The following is a 24,239-nucleotide window of genomic DNA, read 5'->3' as shown; positions in this document are numbered from 1 at the left end:
AAAGACAGAGATAGAAATACCTAAAAAAGTATTCGCTATCTCTTTCCAACACACTCGCTCGGTTTTATTTACACCAGTCATATTATGGGCGGTGAGCGTTCCAGTTATTATATAGTTCAATGGCTAGTAGTAGTGGGAACAGCTGTTTCAGATAGTTAGTTCACCGGTCAAATTTTATGGGAGTTCGATACGCAACCTGTATAATATCTTGAATCGTGTTCCATACCGGTACGGTATATATAATCTGTGACATCTAGTACGCCGTCAGTTATGTCGGCCGTTGCGGAACTTTTAGGTAGTCTTCCAACGAACGTTTCTTAGACACTACTGGGTCTGACAGCTGCCAAACGAAATACCTATAGTTCAATTGGGGCACACAATACGGGCCAACCGATAAGACTTCACTCACTACCAATACTGAAACATCATCGATTGTAACACTGACGGAGAAGCAATTTGTACAGGTGGGTATAGTTCATGGTTTTTTCATATAGCGTGGTCACTAGCTCTCCGATCTCTATCAGACAAATAAAATCGAAAACATCCTTCAACGATTATCGACGCTGTTTATTATTGAGGATTTGAGCGACTGTGGATATGAACTAAAATTAAATTACACAGCCAGGTGCCTACATGTTAAATAAAACAAATTAATCAATTATAAATAGTTGTGATTTATGGTCTCGTTGCTTGTGTTGAAACTAGGTATAATGCATTTTGTAATAACTAATCACTACTCGTAAAATGTAGGTAGTTACCTAATTATTGTAAAATGGTGAAAATAACCAAAAAAAAATAAATAAACAATAAATGTAGGACAACGTTTATGCACTCAAAATATTTTATACTGAAATAAAAATACAAATTTTTTAATATTAGATAAAAATACACATTTATTACCAAGACAAATTTATGTGTGTTTTGGATATCCTATATTATGTTTTATAATATAACATTAAAATGGGTAATTGGTAATACAAGTACATACCTAGATTTAAATAATATAATTATGTAGGTTTAATATTCTATAACTATATATTGTACAATATCCAAGGCAGGGCAAGTTAACTATTTTTTTTTAATTTGTTAAGTTAAGTTATAACATTAAAATATAAGTTAAGCTTAAAGTTAAAATGTATCTTTATTTTTTTATTTTACCTCTAAAAGTTACAAGTTAATTAGAAAGTAAAAGTACCTAACATAATTTAGTTAAATATTAGTTAGGTACTCGGTTAGGTACTTTTTTTTCATATAAAATTAAAAATTATACCTACCTTTTTTAAAAGCTAACATTTAACATAGTAATTTGATAAATGTCTTATAATTTTAAATTAAATGCTTGTATTAAAATTAATAACTGTAGATACTTATATACTTTTATCAATGATAAAATCCAACAAAATAATTAAACTATTTGTATGTATTTGTTGACGAAATGGTCCACTAATCCACTATACTAAAATATATTAGAATAATCAAATTCATTATTATAATATAATTAATTGATTACACAGCTGACAGCTTCACAGAAAGCAATATAAAAACGATATTGTGAAAAATAATTTGGTCGTTACACAGTTGACAAACTATTTGTTCTTAACTTTATATACATTTTTAAAATCTATACATATTACATATTATAGTCTTTGCAAGCAAATTTCAAACTTTTGTTTATTACGAGATGGAAGTATCGGGTGTTTTATTTACAAATATAATTTAACGCATAGAAAGCTTATCAATTTTTAGGCCCGTGGGTATGGATGTGTAACGGGCCACTGGAAAAATAACATATAAATGACACACAACGTACCCGTTACAGCATATCACTTTCAATCGTCATTAGTATTTTTTTTTTAAATTTCAACTGTAATCCAACCTAAATTATGTAAAATAGGTTGTAACTCTACTGAGTTGATTTGACAATGAGCATTAAGGTTAATAAACTATCAGGTATTTACAGAGGCGGACTTACCATTTTTCCGCCCCTAGGCATTACAACACTAGCGCCCCATACATTGGTGTGCTCCCACGGTGGGGGGGGGGGATAATATTCCATGAACTAAAACAAAACTGTAAAAATTGTATTTAGGTATTTTTTTATTTATACATATTACATACCAACTAAGCAAATAAATATTAATACTATTTTGCATAGGTACATTTGTACACTTGTACAATAATAATATAATTTTGCGACTTGATTTATCTGTAGCAAAATTATCTATGATTTAGTGGTGAGCACTCTAGTCTCTATAATCATAATCGATTAGCAAATTTCTGAGCAGTATGCAGTATGCACTATACAGGAGACGGGTGACAGTGCCAACGTCGCGCGTCGTCCAAATATTTATTATTATTATTAATTAATTTATCAAGACACCTGATTTCCAGAATTAATTCCAGTATTCTAATAAAATTGTGGTGCCGGGTGCGGGGTGAGGCGGGTCATTCCACTAAGCTCTGTGCGAGCTGTCCCCCACCTAGCTAGTAGAGCAGCTATATATAATGTAGTAATGTACCTGGCGGCCTGAGTCAATATATTTGACTGCCTTGGCTGGCGTTTTGCGCATGCGCCATTCACAATATTGTACGTTTTTACGCCGCACACCTGTTACCCTCTCCCATGCATTAACATAGGTAACGCCGGCAACTGCCTCGTCGAGTGTCAATGTTGAATCTCTAGCAGTGGCGGCACAGCACAGCACGCGCTGGTCGCAGGATTAAACTCAAACGGCAAGGTTATTATAGCTTATAAATTAAAACGTAACTGCAACGTGACTACGTGAGCCATTCTCCAGTTTCATGCAAGTTGTATACGAAAAAAAATTAATATAAAATATAAATTTAGGTAAATAGAATTATGAAATTATGAAAAACTAAAAAATAAAAATAAACTAAAAAATTGTGCCCCAAAAAATATTGCGCCCTAGGCCAGTGCCTTGGTGGCCTATGGGTAAATCCGCCCCTGGGTATTTATGTAGTTATAAATTATATTAAACTACCTATATTTTTATCAACATTAATGATTATAGTATACCTATATAAATGGTTAGTTATTATATTATGTTGATAATGGTTTAAAATTATTTAAATAATATATGTACAGTTTATTGGGTTAATTAATTTATCAAGGTATCTATATTTAAATAACATTTTAATCCACAGTTTCCAAGCCATACTACCTGAGTTCATGAATCTTATACAAATTTTAAATTTTTGACGCGCGGGCTTCATATATTTATAATGAGGGCCATGTGCGGGCCGTGGGTTGCCATAATTATCAATTACCTATTTAAAACCTCGTTTAAAACTTGAAATCAAAATTTAAAATAATTAAAATACCTAATTGAATTTGAATTTTATTTAAAAATATAGCCTCCTTAATGTTAAAATACATTTTATATTTATAATTTATTTAAGGCTTTAGCGTTGAGTCCCCTGAGTACATCATAAATTAATCTACACAAAACCTTAAAAATAGCAACATTCAATCAACTAACTATAATCAATCATGTTACACTCCAAAAGCCCATACCATTTTCTTACCTTTTAGTCTCTCAGCTATCATCTCATACTTTTCCCTACTAAAGTAATTGATTTAACAGGTAGACCAATTCTTCTGAAGGGTTTCATCACTTTATAACTTCCGTCCTCACGTGTTAATATTATTATTTATTATGTATATTTATATAAACTAATACTTATATAATAAGCTATCTAGGTAATTGTGTAATTTTTCATCATATTTTCACGTTTTAATATTATGATAGGCATCTAAAACATTGCGATGCTCTTCTATACAAGTTTATGCTCTATTTAATAAAAAATGACGATATAAATTAAATTTTATGTTTAAATAGTATCAAACTTAATTTTACTTAAAATGTTTGAATCAGTTGTAGTTTCAATATTAATATCCATCTAAATTTGAACCAGAATTTCTCGAAATTGTAAGGCAACTGTAATTTTTTATGTGGTGATTTCACTCTAATTTTAGAAAATAATATGATAATGATCATTATTGTAAACATAAAATTTGCTGTTACTTGTGGGCGAGGTAGAAAAAAATGGGCTGACATCCTCTTAATTGGAAAAGAATATATTTCAATATTAATTTTATGCGACTCATTTAGTCATTTAGTAAAATGTTTAATATATATTATATGTCTAATAATATTCTAAATATACTATTAATTATTGTTAAGTTAGTTATCATTTATAATTTAGAAAATTACATTTTTTTTCTATTTTCTAGATAGATGGGTGTTTGTTTTCTTTATGATACAAAACTGTACGGTGAACGAATACTGGTGGGTTCAAGCATTACACCACGTCATAGTAATGTACCAAACATGGAAAAAATTGTTGAGCTTATTGGGGATAAATTTGTGGTTATTGTGACTCCTGCAGACCACATATGCAAGAAATGTACCTCTCTTTTGTTTCATAAGGACGAGTTGGAAAATGATCTGAAACTTGTTAAAAATGCAATGTTGTTATATATATATAAAAGAAATATGGAATATTGCCTCCTGATCGGGCTGTTAAGAATTTTGAGGTAAGGATAGAACCTAATTAGAAACAAGCTGAATAATATTAGGTTGTAATATAAAAAAATTACTTTTAACCTTTACTTAGATTGTCAATGGGCACTTAAAGGCAGAGTAACAACTAGAAAAAGATCAGCGTAATGTACCTGGTGGTCTGACAGCAGGAGTTTCTGAAACTACTGAAACTACTGCAACTGTAGTTACTCTAGTTCAAACTCCATTAACATTGTTAAAAACACAACATCAGCAGCAGCAACAACAACAACAACAACAACACCAACCACATCAACAACAAAAACAATCACCAACAAAACAAGAAAGCGTTAAAAAAATGAAAATATACAAGTGCGGAATTTGTACATTCAAATCGAAAGAGCTTGGTCATGTCCAGTATGTACATTATTTAACATTAATTTAAAAATATTATTAATATTTTAATTTTAGATTCCAGATGCGCGCTCATACGAACAAAAAGGAGTCTGAAAACCCTATTCTTAATCAAGCAGCGGGTAAAGCTATAACTCCGGTAAGAATAAGAAAAATATATGATATTTTACTATATTAATTAATATTATTGTAGTACATATTTTACTTTAGTTAACACATTTATAAGTACTACGTTTTCATTTAGCACTTTTCAATTATAATGTATGTTAATGCTCTTACACTATACTAAATTGTATTTGCATCATTGAATCCCATTTTGTTCCATAACATCATAATTTAAAAATATATATTATAGTTCTATTTTTTTATTTATTTACTTTTAAGAGAATGTCGGCGTATTTTATTTTCTCCCTAACCCACCCTTAATAAAAAAAAGGTGGGTAAGTGGATGTCGCTCTACTGTACAGTAGGTTACAACTGGGTCACTGTATAATGGATGGTATTAAATTTGAATTCAATGTTATAATATCATTGTATAAAAAAAAAGATGCTGAGCGGAGATCGTATGTCAGTCTAGGTATAAGGCATATTATATACTTATATCTATGGTATTAAAAAAAAAAATTGACCTACTAGGTACTTATAATAAATTCCAAATTAATCATATCACAATATCTATTAGGTACTTATAACCCCTTATACATCAACAATAAAATGTGATATTATCATAGATATATTATACTAGTATACTTTAGAAGTTTCAAGTACCCACGAATAATATTATACAATCACAACAAAATAGTTATTCTAGGTTTTTTAATATGTAATTTTGTCCAAATTTGAGCTTAAAATTACTATAAAAATAAACTGTGGTGATGTATTATTTAGATTTTTTGGTAACAGAATTAACTACCTACTAACGTGGAATCTTGTTTTAAATTTTTGATCCTTAGATATAAAAGTTGAACATCTTATACATTTTTAACTACCAAATAATTATTCAATTTTTAATTTGATAAATGTTGTCAAAATTTGATCTTCAAATGCTTATAAAAAAAATTGTGACAATGTATTTTTAATATCTTTCAACTGCTATTGTAACAATATATCAGAAGCCTTGTATTACAGTTTTACACTTTTTGGCCCAACAGATAAAACTTTGTTGATATTCATAGAAAAAAATAATAAAAAAATTGTAATATGAAATTGTCCGTAAACTGCTCAAAACAATTCAAAATATTTTGAAAATTTTATCAAGTATAAGAATTGATAAAATAAACATTAAGTGAAATTTTCATATCTACAGTTATTCGTTTTTGAATTACAACGAAATAACAAAATCTGCAACGTGAGAAATCGAGTGAATATCCAATGCTGTAAAAATTTGAATTTCAAACGCTCATAAAAATTTAATTTGACTTTCTTATAGAAATTTTTTTTTTGTTTAAGGTAGATAATCTTATAAGGAATCTTGTATTACATTTTCAAATCTTAGATTTTAAAAGAAACATTTTTACGAATTCTTAACTTAAAATAATTTGTTAATTTTCTTGATTTTTCCATATTTTGTCAATTTTTTTTAAATGATAATAAAAAAAAACTCTGAATAAGGATTTTTAATATTTTTCAAATATCATTGAAACAATATATTAGGAGCTTTGTATTAAATTTTCTAGTATTTTTACTCAAAAAATAAAGTTTTATTGACATTCATAGTAAATAAAACTAATAAAATTGAAAAATGAAAATGTCCCTAAACAGTTCAAAACAAATTAAAATAATTTTAAAATGTTTTCATCTATAGAAAATGAAATTTTAAGCAAGCAGTGAAAATTTCATGTATCTACGGTCATTTTTTTTAAAGTTACACCAAAAACCAGTCGATTTTACGTAAAAAATTCCAATTTTTTCTTATTTTTTCTCTTGTTTTTCACAAAGCTTTTGAAAACGATTGGATAAATTTTACTTTTGACCACTTTTAGATTCACTTTCCTATCAGAAAAGATACTGTTGAAGAAAATCATAGCAATTTTACTGTCCTAAAAATTGATGACAGACACACAAAAATAAAAATAGAAAACACATAATTGTAAAATCAATACATCCATCGTTCCTTTTAGAATCTAAAACACTATGTTCAAATTAACAGTCATTATCATATTAATTTCTAAAATTAGAGCGGAATGATCTCTTATAATATTTGAAGATATGATTATTATTTGGGGCATTTAATAGGGTTTTTATTATATTTTAATTTTAATACGAGCTATAAGTATTATAAAATTGTAAATTGTTTGTACAACCTTCAATATTCATAACTTGCTTTAAAATTAAAATATTATAAAAAGCCTAACTGATAATCTTACCTTCATACTTTTTTATGTTGTAATTTCACTCTAATTTTATAAATTAATATGATAATGATCATTATACGTAAAATTTGATATGTTGCTTGTGGGTGAGAGAGAAAAAAAACAAGCGGACATCCTCTTAATTGTAAAAGAATTTCTTTCAATATTAATTTTACATAACTCATTTAACTATTATTATAAATGCAGTTAATTATATGAGACACAATTTTGATTTGATATCTTAATTTTATAGTAAGTAATAATATTAAATATTTAATTTAATTTAGGCACCACAACAGAAGAAACGACTCTTCATATGTCAAATATGTTCTAAGTGCCTTTTTAGTAGAATTAATTGCCTTGATCACATTCATAAAGTCCATAATCAACCAACTCAATCAATCTCAAGAGTAAATGAAAAATTAAATATTTTAACAAATCTTCTTCTTTTGATAACTTTATTTTGTATTTAGGAAAGCGAAACGGAAGATTCTCGTCCGGAGTCTCCTATGGACGCAGATAACAATCAACAGGATCACAATAAAGGTACTGCCGACACGGCTATGATGTTGAATGACAATGTCTCCTCCAAAGGATCTGCAAATGTTGAGCAAGAAGTAAATGTTAGCCACAATCCATAATGATAAGTAACATAGGTAACACAAAAAATAACTAGATTAGTTTTTAATTTTTGTCTATTATATTAAAAATGTGTAGGTTAGTTTAGTATACTGAATAGTATTCTCCAAGTTATGATGTTTGTTCATTATATGTTAGCTTTTAGGTTCATTCGTGATATTTAAAATATTTGTTAGTATTAAATGAATTCATTAGTATTCATGAACAGTGTTGGGAAAATATAACCAAAAAATCATCTGGATAAGATAACAGATAATTTATTCAAAATTTATCTAGATAAGATAAAATATAACATCAATACACATATATTTATCTAGATAAAAAAATAGATAATTTGTTTTTAAATTATATTATAAATAATGTAATTTATTAGTAATTACTAATTAGGTAATATTTATTAATTAATAAATCCCTAATGTTATTTTTCAACTAAAATAATATACAATTTTAATTTTTAATACAATTTGAATAAAAATAAAATAACAAAATAAAACTGACAATACTTCAGTAAATATTTCTTTTTTTAACTATAATAATATTGGTATTTGGAATCACTACTCGATTCTTGTAAATTATTGGCTATTTCAGTATTTAAAAATATTCTTATTATTTATCTAGATAAATTACCACAGATAACCATTACATTTATCTAGATGAGATAATTAGATGATTTAATTATTTTTATCTAGATAAAATAATTAAAGAAATAATTTTATCTCGATAATTCCCAACACTGTTTGTAACATGTGCGGCTTATAATGTATAATTAGCGAAGAAGCTGTCAAAAAACATGTAAACAACGTAGCAGATGTACTGGGACAGGACAACGCAGTATATTGCAGTATAATGCAAATATGCAGTTAGAAGCACCAAATTTTACTTCAATCCTCAAAATACAGACCAAGAGTGTTTTAAATGGGCTATAATAGCAATACATGTTGCAGGAGAAAAACAAATTTTGTGTCCATAAAAATTCTACCGAGCATGAGGACAAATACATTTTTGACTGTATTTCATTACCAACACCACTGTTGGATTTTTCCAAATTTGAAAAAAATAATCCAAACGTTTTCGTGAATGTTTACGGGCTCGAGAAAAAACTTCAACCACCATTAAAACACCCCAGGCATTGTGTATTTCCAATGAAATTAGCTGATAATGAAAAACAAAATCATTTTGATTTACTATTGCCAACAGTTGTAGATAACAGTCATTATACATATATCTCAAATTGTTCAATACTTTTTCGCTTACAAAAACTCATCGTGAACATAAATCAATATTCTGTAAACGATGCTTTACATCATTTGACAAACAGAAATTAAAGTATAAATTATGTAGACAGGCAGCGCTAGAACACCGCAGACTAATATGTGGTCCTCATAAATGAAGAAGCAGTTAAAAATCATTTGACATTTGAACATCTCAAAGTCTAGAAGAGTTAAAAGATAGGGAATTTGAGGAAGAAAAAGTTGAGACGATGAACAACTAGTTTAAAAACAATTTGTTGTGTGAGTGACTGTGGTGATGGTAATATCGGATTGTGGAAAGCTTTAGACTTTTACTACAAAAACCCTGTTTTTTCTATCCCAAATGGTAGAGAAATTGTTTACATGCCAGATGTACCTCACATTTTAAATCTTTTGAAAAATTGGCTGGTTGACACAGGATTTGTTATAGGAGACCAAATAATTAACAAAAAACCACTTGAGGCATTGATTAGTAAAACATCCACGGAACTTAGCGTTTGTCATAAACTGAGCAGGGAACATTTAACTTGTGCTGGACCGTAGTGGCAAAAAGTTCGTTTAGCGTCACAGATTTTTTCATATACAACTGCAACTGCATTGTTGCACTATAAACCAATTGAAGACAATAAATTACTTGAAGACACAGCCCACTACATAGAATTAATAAATAACTGGTTTGATTTAATGAATGTTCGTCATCCAAATTACAGATGTACACCATTCACTACACCTTATATAATTTCTAACTACCTATTTATTTATAAGTGCAGTGGACTACTGTGGTAAGATATGATTGTGGTGCAATCAATTCTCAACAAAAAAGTAATTATATTAATTATAAAGACAAGTCCAGAGACATAAAATATGCATGAATCTTTGTCATAGTTTTAAAATTCTTACATTAATCAATAATGTTAGTAGGTAACATTAAGTTACATTAGTGTGCAGTACTAAAGTACTAAAAAATAAAAATTTTACCAATTTGTATCTAGTTCAATTCTTAATTTTTGTTAATTTTTTTTTTTTTTTTGTGTAAAATGCTAATGTAATGTGTAAAAAAAATTTAAAACTGAAAATAAAAAAATATTAAATTTAAATGTTAGTAATGTTCATTATTTTTAATTAATTATATGTCTTTGTTAGTGTATAATTAGTTTAACCTTTATTAGTAATTATGTAATCTTGGTGACTTAAATAAGTTTTTACAAATATAACTTCTGTATCCATGTCTTGGTCATAGCTTTTATAATAAGATTTCTTTTTTTTTTTTATTTAGTAAGGCAAAAAATATATTTGTACAACTCAAATAATAAATATTACCATTGAAATTTTTTAATTTACTTATTATAAAAATGCTAGGGCTGAAGCCCCCCTTAACTTAAAGGTTCTATTTAAGCCTATGTTTAGGGTAGCCAGATATAAAATACGAAAATACGGAACAAAGATAAGAATTATTTTATTATGAATAAACATCTATTTTTGATGAAATGCTTAAATATTTAAAGTCTTAAATCTTAATTGATAACTAACATATACATATTTAACTTACTAAAATAATCTATTTTGGATATTTTATCACAATTGTCAATTTTAAAAATTATAAATATTTTTTTGTACTTATAAGTATAAACTGTAATAACTATAATATAGTGTAATATGAATATATGATTTAACTGGTTTTCGAAGTTGATGCTTGGGTATTTGTAAATATCACAGTTTTTGAATCCTCCGGCAAATATTTTTCGGACGAATGTATATGTTTTAAAAGTTTTTTATTTCCCAATAGAAAGTCATGAAACTCAGAACACATACAGTACATTCCACCTTATCTTCCTGGCCCATCTTTTGACATTTTATAATAAATTTGAATTCGTTTTGTAAACTTTTGTTATAAACACATTTTCTTTTAGGCATAGTTATTATTTTAATTATTATTATTTATTAGTTCAATCGATATGATAGATTTTAAGATAATATACATAATAAATGTTCACACACGAAACGCTGAACGCTAACTGGCTAACTGACTAACTGAGTAACTGGGAAGATATAAAAATTATTTGTGTCCGTTATTGGTTGAGACTGACACTACGAGAGATATCATAAATTATGATTCATAATCTATATTCTATTTACAAATAATATACACATATTGTGCTATAATATTATTATGTCTTGTCGGTCACGACGTTGCGATCGTAATCGTCTCTACGCGGGATTGTGATCCATTACGTTGAAGACCAAAAATAACTTTATATTTTGTAACAGGCGATTATTACCCCCCTATATTATTACCTGGGGGAGGTAATAATCGCCTACAGTAACAGGTAAAAATGATGGGGTGGGGGGGTTTATTAATTATTTATATTTATTAATAAATTATTATTTACGATTGTTATCCCCTCAATTATATAACCATGGGGGTATAAAATTAATCTCCTGAGGTTTATAACCACTCTATGTAAGAACCAAGTTATGTAGCAGTTGATTATTATACCCTTTTCCAATTTTTCAAAATCTCAGTTTAACGGATCATACCATCTTACTGTATTCTTACATGGCAGATAAGACACAACACCTGTTACTGTAGGCGATTATTAGGCTTTCACTAATTGCTATGTGAAGAAATACAATGATTCATTCAAACAGTAAAAATGTTCAAAAAATAAAAAGTAAAAAACGTAGGTATAGTAGTTTATGTTTGAGTAGAATGTTTTTTATAAATATAAATTATTAGTTATTATTATTTGTTTTAAGCACTTATGCTATAATTTCACATTTTAATTTGTGTTGTATAATTATTATGAAAAAGTAAAATATTATATAAGTAATATAATGTTTTGAATTACAATTAATTGATATATTTTATAGGCAGTAGTATTAATCATGAAAATTTCAAGGAGTAAAATAGGCAACTACTTTAACAATCTCGGGGGGCAATGATAAGAAATAATTCGCCAGTTCTTAATAGTTTTAATTTGCCAGTGTCCTGTATTATCGACTATATCCTAGGTATATAGCATGACAAATTACACATTTGATTGTGATTATCATTGGTTTTACAATAATTGAAAAGGTACCAATGTGTTTTCTCGTCAAATTTTGTAGGAGAAAAATACTTAAATTTTCAACGTTGAACGTGGTTTATTCCTCTTTCTGGTTAGCAATTTTACTCTATATTTTGGTTAGTAGTTAGAACTTTAGAAGTTAGGTAGCCGTGCCAGAGCCGCATTTAGGGTGATGCACTGGCTACAACTACCCCGGGCGCCAAGATTTTTGTGGTCGAAAATTTGTTCCCTTGTGAATTATTACAATTTTTAAGATTGAAATTATTTCAAGGCATACTGAAATCAATGCAAATTTAAATTATTTCGTGTCTCCTAAAACTATTCAGGACATGTGTTGTTTTTTGTGAAAAAATGATTTAATAGGCATGCCGTATGTACCCTTATATAGATGTATCTCTCAGAATGGTATAATATATACTTACCTACTAAGTAATTGTACGAGTCATTCTCGGGTTTAAAACGTGTTAAGCATACATTATTATAAAACAGAAATTATTTTCTTAACTTAAATCTAAAATAGGTTCATGGAGATCTATCACTTATATTTACCGTGGTTGGGCCCCGTACGGGGGCGCCAATTTTTTTTTGCACCTGGGCTCAAAGTGTCTAAATTCAACACTGTATAGGTAGCCGGTAGGTAGTTCTGAAAGTTTTCCATTCCAAGCATTGCAGCCTTGGCCCCAAAATTCCCAAGTAAGGCTCAGCTTATAACTAATAAGTAATAACTATAATTTTGCGTTATTAGCTCAAATATAATATTATGTATTTGAGTGAATTGACCTATTATTTTATAGGTTTTAATATTTTATTCTTATATACTTATCGATTTACATTAATAAATAATGGGCTTATTAAAATAAGTGTTCCTAATATTGTGTTAAGAGGACGCTACCGATGCATATATTATTGTCTCCGTCTTAAACACGTACGACAGAGCAAATTTCCGTTCATTAGTTTCATAGTGTGGTGTTAGTTTTTTTCTAGGAGTGAATTGAAATTTTTTCAATCAAAATATTTGTTAAATTTAGCGGTATAAATAGAGTTTAGCACCTACATGAATTTTAAAATTTTTTTCAGAAACCTATGTATTACAACCGCCAACCAGCATAGATTAAACATACATAGGTAGCCAACGGCTGCGTAGAATTTGGAAACTATGTTTTGGTTTAGTTATGTGATCACAGATAGCGCAGCTAGTCGTTGTGAAAATAATATTATTGTAGTCCGATGGCCGACTCCGTATTCTCAAATTTCAAATTATTATTTATTCTCAATTCTGTATTATATTTCTGTGTCTTTACTCCTTTAATATTTTACTGGTGTCCGATTTGGTCATCTAACGACCGGCATCATTTCGACTACTTACCATGTACACAAACAAAAAATAAATAAAAAACACATCATCGTAAAATCAATACATTCATCGCTCGGCTCAGAATCTAAAATTAACCAAAATCAACATAAGAAAAATAAAAAAACATGTAATGAATTTTATTAATAAAAGTAGCTATTATTAAATATTAGGTTATACAATTGGATATTTGGATGAGCATGAGCACCTACATTATTTGCAGTAGATTTACCTAGTGTTCACACTACATAGAAACTATAGAAGATAGTTTTATCTATAACGTAACATCTTCATTTTTTCGATATCAATATTATACTCTATAGTTTTTAATAAACAAGGCTGTGAATTTAATGCACTAATAAACCTGAAAAAAATGCATTAAAAATGTCAAAAAAATGCAATAAAATATGCACTTAAAATGCAAAAAAAGGAATATAAAATGGCAAAAATTATAATATAAAATTCATTTAAAATGGTTTTCAATTTAATTTTCATATTTATATTAATATTAGGTACAGGATATTAAACATTAGTACAAAAAAGTGTTTATTTATTAAAAAAAATAACAAAAATGTTGATTGAATTTGATTTTACATTTGCATTAAGTTAATGATATTCACCTGAAACATTTTTAAAAAATTTAGTTGAACTCCATGACTACTTGTTTTATTAAAGTGTAATTTTCAGAATAAAACATGGCTGCATTCAACCAAGTTCCCCACCTAGTCAATATTGGTCGAGGCGGTAATGGTATATTGGGAGCAATAGTTTTAAAAATTTGTAATCGATGCAGTGCTTTTAAAAGTATTTTTTTTTGCATTCGAAATTAAATGGTCTACTTTCGGAAAAATATTTCGTATTTCTTCTGCTACCCTATGTAGAGCATGGGCAAGACATGTCACGTGTTCCATTTTAGAGTAAAGTAATTTTAAAGCTTTTCCTGTAAAATATTATTTAATAAAATATAAATTTGACATAATATATACAGCCTGTGTAAAATAAAAAATAAAAATGTTTTCAAACAAGTCAATTGACGGAATTTGATTAAAAATACTAGAAAATGAACTAAAAAAGCAAAATATGACCTAAAAATGCGAAAAAATGACTTAAAAAATTTAATACCTACATGGATTTGTGTTCAAATTCTGTACTTACAGAGCTACGTTTTACAATCACCAGAAACATATGGACTTTCCTATAAATTCACAGCCCTAATCATAATATAGGTGCGTTATATAAAATATAATATTATTATTACCGTTCTGCTTTCTGAAAATTCTATAAAACTGTCCGACTCTGCCATTAGAGTAGACGGTTCGTAGTTGGCTGTGTATTCTAACGGTAGGCATCTATTTTACCGGAAGCAACACAATACATATTGTGACCGATGACGATGACCGATCACACAGATATTAGACACAGATGTATTGTATAATGTAGCCGGCGCCCGTTTTGTTGTTGTAGTACAAAAAGGAACATTCCTAACCGTGAGTGCAGGCGTCATTATATTATTATCGTACGACGTTTTATGTGCAAAGATCATGACGGTCCAGAGTGCGGGGGTGAAGATACACCGTTTCAGTGGTTCCTAACGTGGTGTTATTTTTTTGTAAAATAAATTCCGATATATTATTATATTTGTACCAATATAATATACACTTCAGACTAAAGAATCTTCTTTCAACTAATGCGGTGTTTCGTGTATGCGTCAATCGCGTCATGTCACCTGTAACGACGTCCGACAAATAAGTCGTAGCGTAAAAAATGATATTTCGGGCATACCCAAAACCGGTAGACGATTTCAAAAAATCGTATCGTATAAAATAGGGCCAAAATCCCTGAAAATTGTGTGTCATAGACATTAAATTGAGAACCTTATCGTTCATATACGGTAAACGGGACACTTTGTACTATTTATTGTTTGAGTTGCATAGGTACCGCGGACATTTTGTACAGTGTTAATAATTTTATAAAAATCAATCGCGGACACTTTGTACAAAAGAAATAATCCAGGAAATATATTTTACAAGATAAGATAAAATTTAATTGCTCAAAACTTTATATCGCGAATCGTGATCTCAATGAGTATGATACATGAGTTTGGTGACACAGTAGATACACACCATATACCTATGCAACCCATAAAATAAAATACTTGTTTTTATTTAATATAATATTTATTGATATTTATGTAATTATGTATAACTCAATATAACTTTGGTCTGTGAACAGAAAACAATTTTTTGATAATTATCTGTTTATTAATATTTTTATCCTACAATGTCTTAACATACCTACGTTAAATATAACCTTTATACACTTTGGCATAGTGTGTAATGTCTTTGTATTATGTCTTTGGTATAGTTTTATACTGCACGTTTTAATTATTAATGAAAATTGAAACGATTAACTCATAAAATTGAATACTTTTTAATACAATTATATTGTTTCTCTATTATAATTTAATACGTTGTACATATGTTTTTTTCGATAATCCTGTACACACCACGAATTTATTATTATCGTAATTATTATTATTATTTATGTCTGTTAACTACATGTGTTTTGTAATAAAACTGATGTATTATGTATACATTTTTTCTACCTAAAATAGTACAAACTGAACGCAGTTTTAATTTTTTCTAGGTCACCGTACAAAGTGTCCTACAAGCTACAACCTTCATATACAACAAACTAAATAAATAAATTCATTTTTTGACGTAATTTCGGGAAATCGCAGTCACCGTGTCGGTCCGATAGGTGGCCGCTCATTACGGTAATGAAAAAGTAAATCTACTAACGTAAACAAGTTTATGCAAAACAAACGAAACGGCATTAAAAAGTAGTTTTAGATCAAAAATACCTGTTTTGAGATTTATAGGAAACAACAATTCGGAGACATAAGCTGGGTTTTGTATAATTCTACATAATATACTACTCGTTATAAAAAGTACAACTTTTTTATTACATTTTTTAAATAATAGTAACTCTTTTGATAAAAATATTTTAAAAACGCCTATGTGGGCTTAATTGTCTCCTAAATATTGTTTTTGACAATTTTCATAAAAAGTATTTTTAATTAATTTTTAGTTTTTAATGATATTTCGTTCTTTTGCATGGATATGTAAATATGTTTTTACTGCGATATTGATTGCGTAAACATGTTTTTAAGAGTAGGTTATAGGTACCTAACTATAACCATTAATTATAAAATACTATTAAATGCTATTTAGTACTTATAATCAACGATAAATCGTAACAACAACGTACAACATCATTGGTATACAAAAAAAAATTTTATTCGATACGTCCAGGGTTAAAATAAAAATAACTTTGGATATACTTTAAATTGTAGTTATTATGTTTACTTCTGAATTAGTTTTTTTTTTTTTAAAGCGGGTAAGTGGATGTCGCACTGCTCTACAGTAGGTTACAATTGGGTCACTGAAACGGATGGCTACAAATTTGAATTCCACGATATAAAACCATTGTATTATACGAAAAACAAAAAAACCGGCCAGGTTAAGTAAAATCGTTATAATTGGTTTTAATACGTAATTTCGTCCAAATTTGAATTTTAAATGTCTGTAATAATTACTGTGTTCATATATTTTTTAGATTTGTTGGCTACATATTGAACTATTTATAAGAATCTTCACTTTAAATGTTTAACCCTTAGCTATAAAAACTGAATAATTATTATTATTATAAAATACAGAAAAATCTTAACATTTTATATTTTTAAAAACTAAATTAAACTGTAGCACAGGCCAGTGAAAAATAGTTGCCCATCTGTGGTTTATATATGATGCGTTAGTAAGACGGAAATAACAAACCGTGTAGTACACAACACACACCATATGGAAGGTAAACTTACTTTCCCTTTTTTTTGTAGACAAAATTCACTAACGGCCTTGTATAGCTACTTGTTAAACCTTGGACACAAGCGTATTATGTACAATAAACGTATTGTATACTGTTAGTCCCTAAATTCGTAGATCATTTCTACGAATACCCTCTGTCAGACCTTCAGAATATTTATGGTCACACCGGCAGAAAAAAAAAATTTTACACTATAATAGTATATAGTGTGGTATATAATATAGACCACCATACGACGTTTGCACGTACCTGCGAGTCGAGAGCACATTAAATATATTTCGTTGTTATGGTTATAAGTATATTATTCTTCCACAAAACATTCGCTAACTTCTTCGAGTCTTAGAAATGGCAAGCCAAAAAAAATTATTTTAAATAATTGCATTTTTCCGAGTTTAAAGAGTTGTATGTGTTGACTAAACCAAGAGCTTGAATATTTTTCCACCAATTTTGTCCTAAATGGAAACGGCATCCTCTTATTATATATTATTATTAATTTTAGGCCAAAAAGTTTTGCAGCCGTGTGTATAGCAATCTCGAAATCTATATACACTTCATCGGGAGAACATTTTAGTTGATATTGCGCGCAACTATTTGCTGTATGTTCAAATAAATGTACATAGGTTTCAGTTTCTTTATTAGGTAATAAGAAAATTACAAGCGGAAAATACAATCCTTCGATAAGGCCATAAACTGTGAAAAATTGGTAAAAAAAAGGGGACAGTTTCTAAAAGTGCCATCGACAAATATCGTATTGATTCCGCACAACACTTCTAGATTACTTTTTGTTGAAAACCCAATAATACCAAAATTGTTATGGATAACTAATAAAAATGATTCATTTGTATAAATAACTAATATTATTTCATTTATAGCAGCATGCGTTTCAATTATGTTTTTTTGTATGTTGGAATGAACAGATAACCTCGCGTTTCTTATATTTCGTTATGTCAAATAAGTATCATTTAAAGTTAAAGTATTTATATCAGACGTTTCTAACTCTCTGCAAGTAAGTTTAGATGGCAATACCAATATATCGTCTACTGCTTTTCTCTTGAGATTATTACTTAATTTTTGCTGGTTAATGTCTTGTTCACTTGGTTTATTGTGACTCCGGTGATCATCATAAATTTCAGAATCAATAACAATGTACAACATCATTGATATACCAAAACAATTTATATTCGTTACGTCCAGAGTTCAAATAAAATAATTTTGGATATACTTTAAATTGTGTTTATTATAGTTTTTTCTAAATTAGTTTGTTTGAAAAAGCGGGTAAGTGGATGTCGCACTGCTGTACAGTAGGTTACAATTGGGTCACCGTAACGGATGGATACAAATTCGAATTCCATGATATAAAACCATTGTACTTATACGAAAAATAAAAAACCAGCTTGGTTAAGTAAAATCGTTATAATTGGTTTTTATAAGTAATTTCCTCCAAATTTGAATTTTAAATGTCTATAATAATTACTGTGTTCATATATTTTTTAGATTTTTTGGCTACATATTGAACTATTTATGAGAATCTTCGCTTTAAATGTTTAAACCTTAGCTATAAAAATTGATCATTCTATAATTTTTTAATTTTGGCAAGATTCGAACTTTAAATGCTTATAAAAAAATATGTGCCCATGTCTTTTAGATTCTGAGTTGAACTATGAATGTTTTTATTTTACAATGATGTGTGTTTTATTTTTATTTTTTTTTTTGTGTGTCCGTATACGATAAGTAGTCAAAATAATGCTTCGATTTTCAACTTCTGTATCTTATTCGATGGGAAAGTAAATATTGTTGGTGCGTAGAGAGGTCAAAATTTAAAATTCAGAATAGTTTTCAAAAGCACCGGGAAAATCAACATAAAAATTAAGGAAAAATGATCATTTTTACGCAAAATCGATTTTTACAATATCTATTTTGGCTTTTGGTGTAACTCTAAAAACAATGATCGTAAATATATGAAATTTTTACTGAATGTTTATATTAGCTTTTTCTATAAATTGTACAATTTTCAAAAATATTTTGACTTGTTTTTAGCCGTTTACAATATACTCAGTTTCCAACTTTTTTAGGTTTTTTTTTCTATGAATGTGAATAAAACTTAATTCGTTAGGTAAGAAAGCTTTAAAATTTAATACAGAGCTTCTACTATGTTGTTACAATGTTATGTTAAATATACCCCAGTAAATAATATAATATTACTTACATTTAATTATTCAATGCTTTTCAAGAATTTAAATTTACGCATTACGATAAACATTTTATCGATTTTAATAATTTAATAATATAATGAAATACAATTTGGCTTTAGAGGTGATCCAACAAACTTTGTTATTTAGTAATCCATCTGGTAAATATTGCTTGTTGGAAAATTAATAAATTATTATTATTATTAAATACAGAAAAATCTTAACATTTTATATTTTTAAAAACTAAGTTGGACTGTAGCACAGGCCAGTGAAAAATAGTTGCCCATCTGTGGTTTATATGATGCATTAGTAAGACTGAAATAACAAACCGTTTAGCAAACAATACACGCCATATGGAAGGTAAAATTACCTTCACGTTTTTTCAGAGACGAAATTCACTAACGGCATCGTATATACCTACTTGTTGAGCCTTGGACGCAAGAGTATTATGTACAATAAACGTATTGTATACTGTTAGTCCTTAAATTCTACTGTCACACCGGCAGAAAAAAAAAATTCACAATATTATAGAATATAGTGTGGTATATAATATGGACCACCAAAGACGTTTGTACGTACCTACAAGTCGAGAGCTCCTCATATATATATTTCGTTATAACTATAACTATATTGTTCATTTTTAATCGGCGGGTGGCGTTTGATTTTAGGTTTTGGAATTGAGTATTCGATCGATAGAAACAAATACTATAATATATTATTTTTAAAAGGACGAGAAAAAAATTTGTCGTGGGCAGTTTAGTGATATAATATTGTTACATGTTACTATTGTATATATATAGGTCCTTCAGCAGGGCACAGTAATGTGTGTCTTGAGTGACGTTCGGTATACCGGAAAGCTAATAGTATATATAGAAAAGAACCTGTAGACCCATCGTATTTATCTCGTAAACTATATATAATTGGAATTTGGACAGTATGTTTTATTGTCGTTTTCCTTCTATTTCCGGTTGTCGGTGGCGACGATAATGTAATATAACAATTAATGGCATCTTGTGCAATGTATACCGTCTGAGTACTGCAAGGCGCTGTCGACCTAGTACCTATGTCCTTTAGAGGTATAAGGATGGTGTCACACTTGCATTTTTTCCGTAGCGGAATTGGCGTGAAAATATAAACTTGATACTATCTACAGCTCAGTCAAGTTTTAATACTTCAGTTTGATTTAATTTGTCATACAGAACAAACCGTTCGTCGTATATATAATATATTATGGAACTGTTAGGACTTTTAGACGACGTCGAGTTGGTATGTGTCGCGCTCGCTGCTGACACAGTTGAGCGAAACCGTGTTCATTGGGTCCACCCACTCAATGCTCAGAGAATAACTTTGGTTGAGTTCCTCTGCTTATACTCTGACTTGAGACAATATCCGGATCGTTTTTTTAATTACTATCGTATGTCGATTAAATCATTTGACGAATTGGTAAGTTTATTGAGACCATATATTATATTTGAAACGAGCTCCACCTTCAGAGAAACTATTGGCGTTGAAGAACGGCTGACAGTTACACTAAGGTAATATCATATTTTTTATTTAAAAAGAAGGTCAAGTTAATACAATTTTATTCCTATTTATGGACAAAAAAAAATTGATAATATCTTTAAACAGCTCAAAACGAGTCAACATATTTTGAACATTTTATGAAGTATATACCTATAGGAATTGATAAAATAAACACATGGTGTAAATTTCATGAATCTATAGGTAGTTATTCGTTTTTGAATTACAACATAATAAGAAAACCGCTACATGGGACATCGAGTTGTAAAAATTTGAAGATCAAACGGTCATAAAAATTTAATTTGACTTTCCGGTAGAAATTTTTTTTCTTGATAAAAATAAACAAACTTATGAGGAATCTTGTATTATATTTTGAATCTTAGATTTAAAAAGAAAAAATTTTTTGGATTTTTAACTCAAGGTAATTTGCACATTATTGTGATTTCTAAGTACTTTGTCAAAATTCAAAATTTAAATGCTTTTCGACTCAACAAATAAAATTTTATTGACATTTCTAGAAAAAAAACCAAAATATTCCCATTTTTCATTATTTTTTTTTGTTTTTCCAGAAGATTTTGATAAGTACTGATAATTTTTATTTTTTACCTCTTGTAATATTAAAGTTGAAAGTAAGAATTATTTTGACTACTTATCGTGTACACACACAAAAAAATAACACATCATTTTTAAAATTCTAAGATGATAAAAAACAACATTTTATTTAATTATTTATTATTTAATAATATGAATAAAAACAATTATAATTCCTTTTTAAAGTAGTCAACATTAATGTAACCAGCTGATTGATTTGAAGCATTTGGTGGACAAGGAGAAAATGAGTTAGAATAATAAATTATGACTGGAAGAATTTGGAGTTATGTTTTGATGTATATTCGAGACGGTGTTGGATATGTATGGTATTTGGTGTTGAATAGGCATCTGGTTTTGGAAAGTACTTTGGCTGTAGTTATTAGAGACATTGGTTTGAACAGGATATGGATACTGGTACATTACATTATTAGTTAAAGGTAGATTACAATTAGCTTCATAATTAATGTTTTTCAACATTTGCATTATTTGAATTTTAAAATCAAATTTTTTATCACTTGGCATTTTTTTTATTGTTGGAAGAAGGGATAGTAAAAATAGTTTATCTTCATCAAAATCTTCGTTGTCGTTGCTAATATTTCTTTTAGATAAAACTTCAACCACACTTTTTTGAAAATCAGTCATTTTTTGTTTACGAGGTTGAATTATTGTTTTTGACTTGGGTAATACCTCATTTTCTAGAGGATCAGATTCGATTGTTTCTATATCGATATTATGTTGAACATCTTGCAGGTTTTCAATAATGCTTTCGTTATCGATTACATTACTTGTAGTACTGTTAAAAATAAATAAAAATACAGTTAAATAAGCTAATAACATTAAAATACACTGAACTGATATATTATATTTAGAGCCATCGTAACAAATTTAAAAAATTGGATTTACTGTATAGTATAAACTAGGTATAATATAAGTATAATATAAACTATAATATACTATACACTATACAGTGAAGTTATTTTTTAAATATGTATATCGTATGTGCTTACTTTTATTTTAAAATTCAATATAATATGTCCAAGTAAAAATATCGCAGAAAAATAAGTCGAATAAAATTTTTTTTATATTACTTAACAATTTGTTCATATCTAGTAGGTACATTATTATTAATTATAAAAAATAAATAAATTTAAAAAAACCAATGCATATTAATCCTAGCCCTAATATTAATATTGTATGGTTACTAATTATAATACGGTATTACCTTTTACATTCAATAGTTGTATTCAAAATCCCAAGCATTTCAAAATCATTTTTTTCTTTCTTTGTAGCAGCTGATCCGGAAGGAAGTTCTTTTTCTTCTTTTTTATAGTAGTCTTTAACATTCTTCCACTTTTTTTTTAAATCATCAACTATATAAACAATAATATTATTATAATAGTATTGTGACATGTACCTATGTTGTAACTACAACATTTTTGACTTTTTAATGCATTTTCAAATACAATTTCTAGATTCTGAACGGAGCGATAAATGTATTGATTTTACAATCAAACTGTGTTTTTTTTGCGTCTGTCATCAGCGTTTGGGGCAGTGAAATGAAATTTTTGATTATTATTAGTTTTTTTTTTCAATTGACGTGGGTAAAAAAAATTTTGCTCGGTAAAAAATCTTTTAAATGTAATACAAGGTTCCCTGTAAGTTGTTGTTAGTGGAAATTAAAAAAAAAGTTAAGCGTAAATCAATAATAATTTTTTATGAGCATTTAAATTTCGAATTTACACAAAATTTAAAATACGTAAAAATCACAAAAATTTGCAAATTATTTGCGCTAAAAATTAATGAAAATTTTTATTTTTAAATCTAAGATCTGAAAATGTAATACAAGATTTACTATAAGTTAATCTACCTTTATAAAAAAAACAATTTGTACTGGACAGTCAAATTAAATTTTTATGAGCGTTTGAAGTTCAAATTTTTACAACATTGGATATTCAAATAGGAATTATTCCTCATAACAACGATTTTCTTATTTTGTTGTCAATCAAAAAATATTAATCTTAGGTACTTGAAATTTTCATAAAATGTTAATTGCACTTTTTCACTGCCGATAACAAAACGATGGATTGACATAACCGTAATTAATCAAGAGAAGAATACATCAGTGAATAACCGATATTAAGCCTAATAATTTTCGAAGGTATTGACACGTCAATCAAATAAATACAACAACATATTGTCATTAGAACTAGATATTTCCTTAATCAACCTCGCAAATTACATTTCTTTTAAAAATATATTTAACTTGCAACTGATTAATAAAATCGACTAGTTTAAAATAAATCTAATGAAAAACGTCTTTACGTAAATAATCCTTAATGAATAAAATCAGTGGGCCTTTTAAAATTGATTTAGTTCGTATAGATAAAACTAACCTGTAATATTATCGTCCAAGTCCTGAGTTTCATCAATCACGGGAATACGAATATCGTTATCGGGTGG

General features: G+C 28.2%; 3 protein-coding genes across 3 annotated transcripts in view; 2 read left to right on the top strand and 1 right to left on the bottom strand.

The window, feature by feature from the left end:
- Nucleotides 1-24,239, bottom strand: part of LOC100571978 — a 111,602-nt gene that overhangs the window by 62,464 nt on the left and 24,899 nt on the right. The gene's annotated exons all lie outside the window — the stretch shown is intronic.
- Nucleotides 185-4,936, top strand: LOC115034809. The gene is made up of 3 exons (XM_029492273.1): nt 185-464; nt 4,256-4,558; nt 4,639-4,936. Exons 2-3 carry the CDS (start codon nt 4,260-4,262, stop codon nt 4,655-4,657), a joined length of 318 nt encoding a protein of 105 aa, XP_029348133.1. The 5' UTR covers nt 185-464; nt 4,256-4,259; the 3' UTR covers nt 4,658-4,936.
- LOC107884448 lies at nt 5,001-8,136 on the top strand. The gene is made up of 3 exons (XM_029492266.1): nt 5,001-5,076; nt 7,576-7,698; nt 7,762-8,136. Exons 1-3 carry the CDS (start codon nt 5,002-5,004, stop codon nt 7,927-7,929), a joined length of 366 nt encoding a protein of 121 aa, XP_029348126.1. The 5' UTR covers nt 5,001; the 3' UTR covers nt 7,930-8,136.

This window comes from Acyrthosiphon pisum, chromosome X, assembly GCF_005508785.2.
Source record: "Acyrthosiphon pisum isolate AL4f chromosome X, pea_aphid_22Mar2018_4r6ur, whole genome shotgun sequence".
NCBI classification, from domain to species: domain Eukaryota; kingdom Metazoa; phylum Arthropoda; class Insecta; order Hemiptera; family Aphididae; genus Acyrthosiphon; species Acyrthosiphon pisum.
This window is presented reverse-complemented; position numbering and strand designations above follow the sequence as displayed.

What these genes read in the sequence shown, in the direction of transcription:
- LOC115034809 (XM_029492273.1), top strand. Translation starts at nt 4,260, where the DNA reads ATGGGTGTTTGTTTTCTTTATGATACAAAACTGTACGGTGAACGAATA.
- LOC107884448 (XM_029492266.1), top strand. Translation starts at nt 5,002, where the DNA reads ATGCGCGCTCATACGAACAAAAAGGAGTCTGAAAACCCTATTCTTAAT. An exon ending in CGGGTAAAGCTATAACTCCG is followed by an intron (nt 5,077 to 7,575) that starts GTAAGAATAAGA and finishes AATTTAATTTAG; the next exon opens with GCACCACAACAGAAGAAACG. An exon ending in CAACTCAATCAATCTCAAGA is followed by an intron (nt 7,699 to 7,761) that starts GTAAATGAAAAA and finishes TTTTGTATTTAG; the next exon opens with GAAAGCGAAACGGAAGATTC.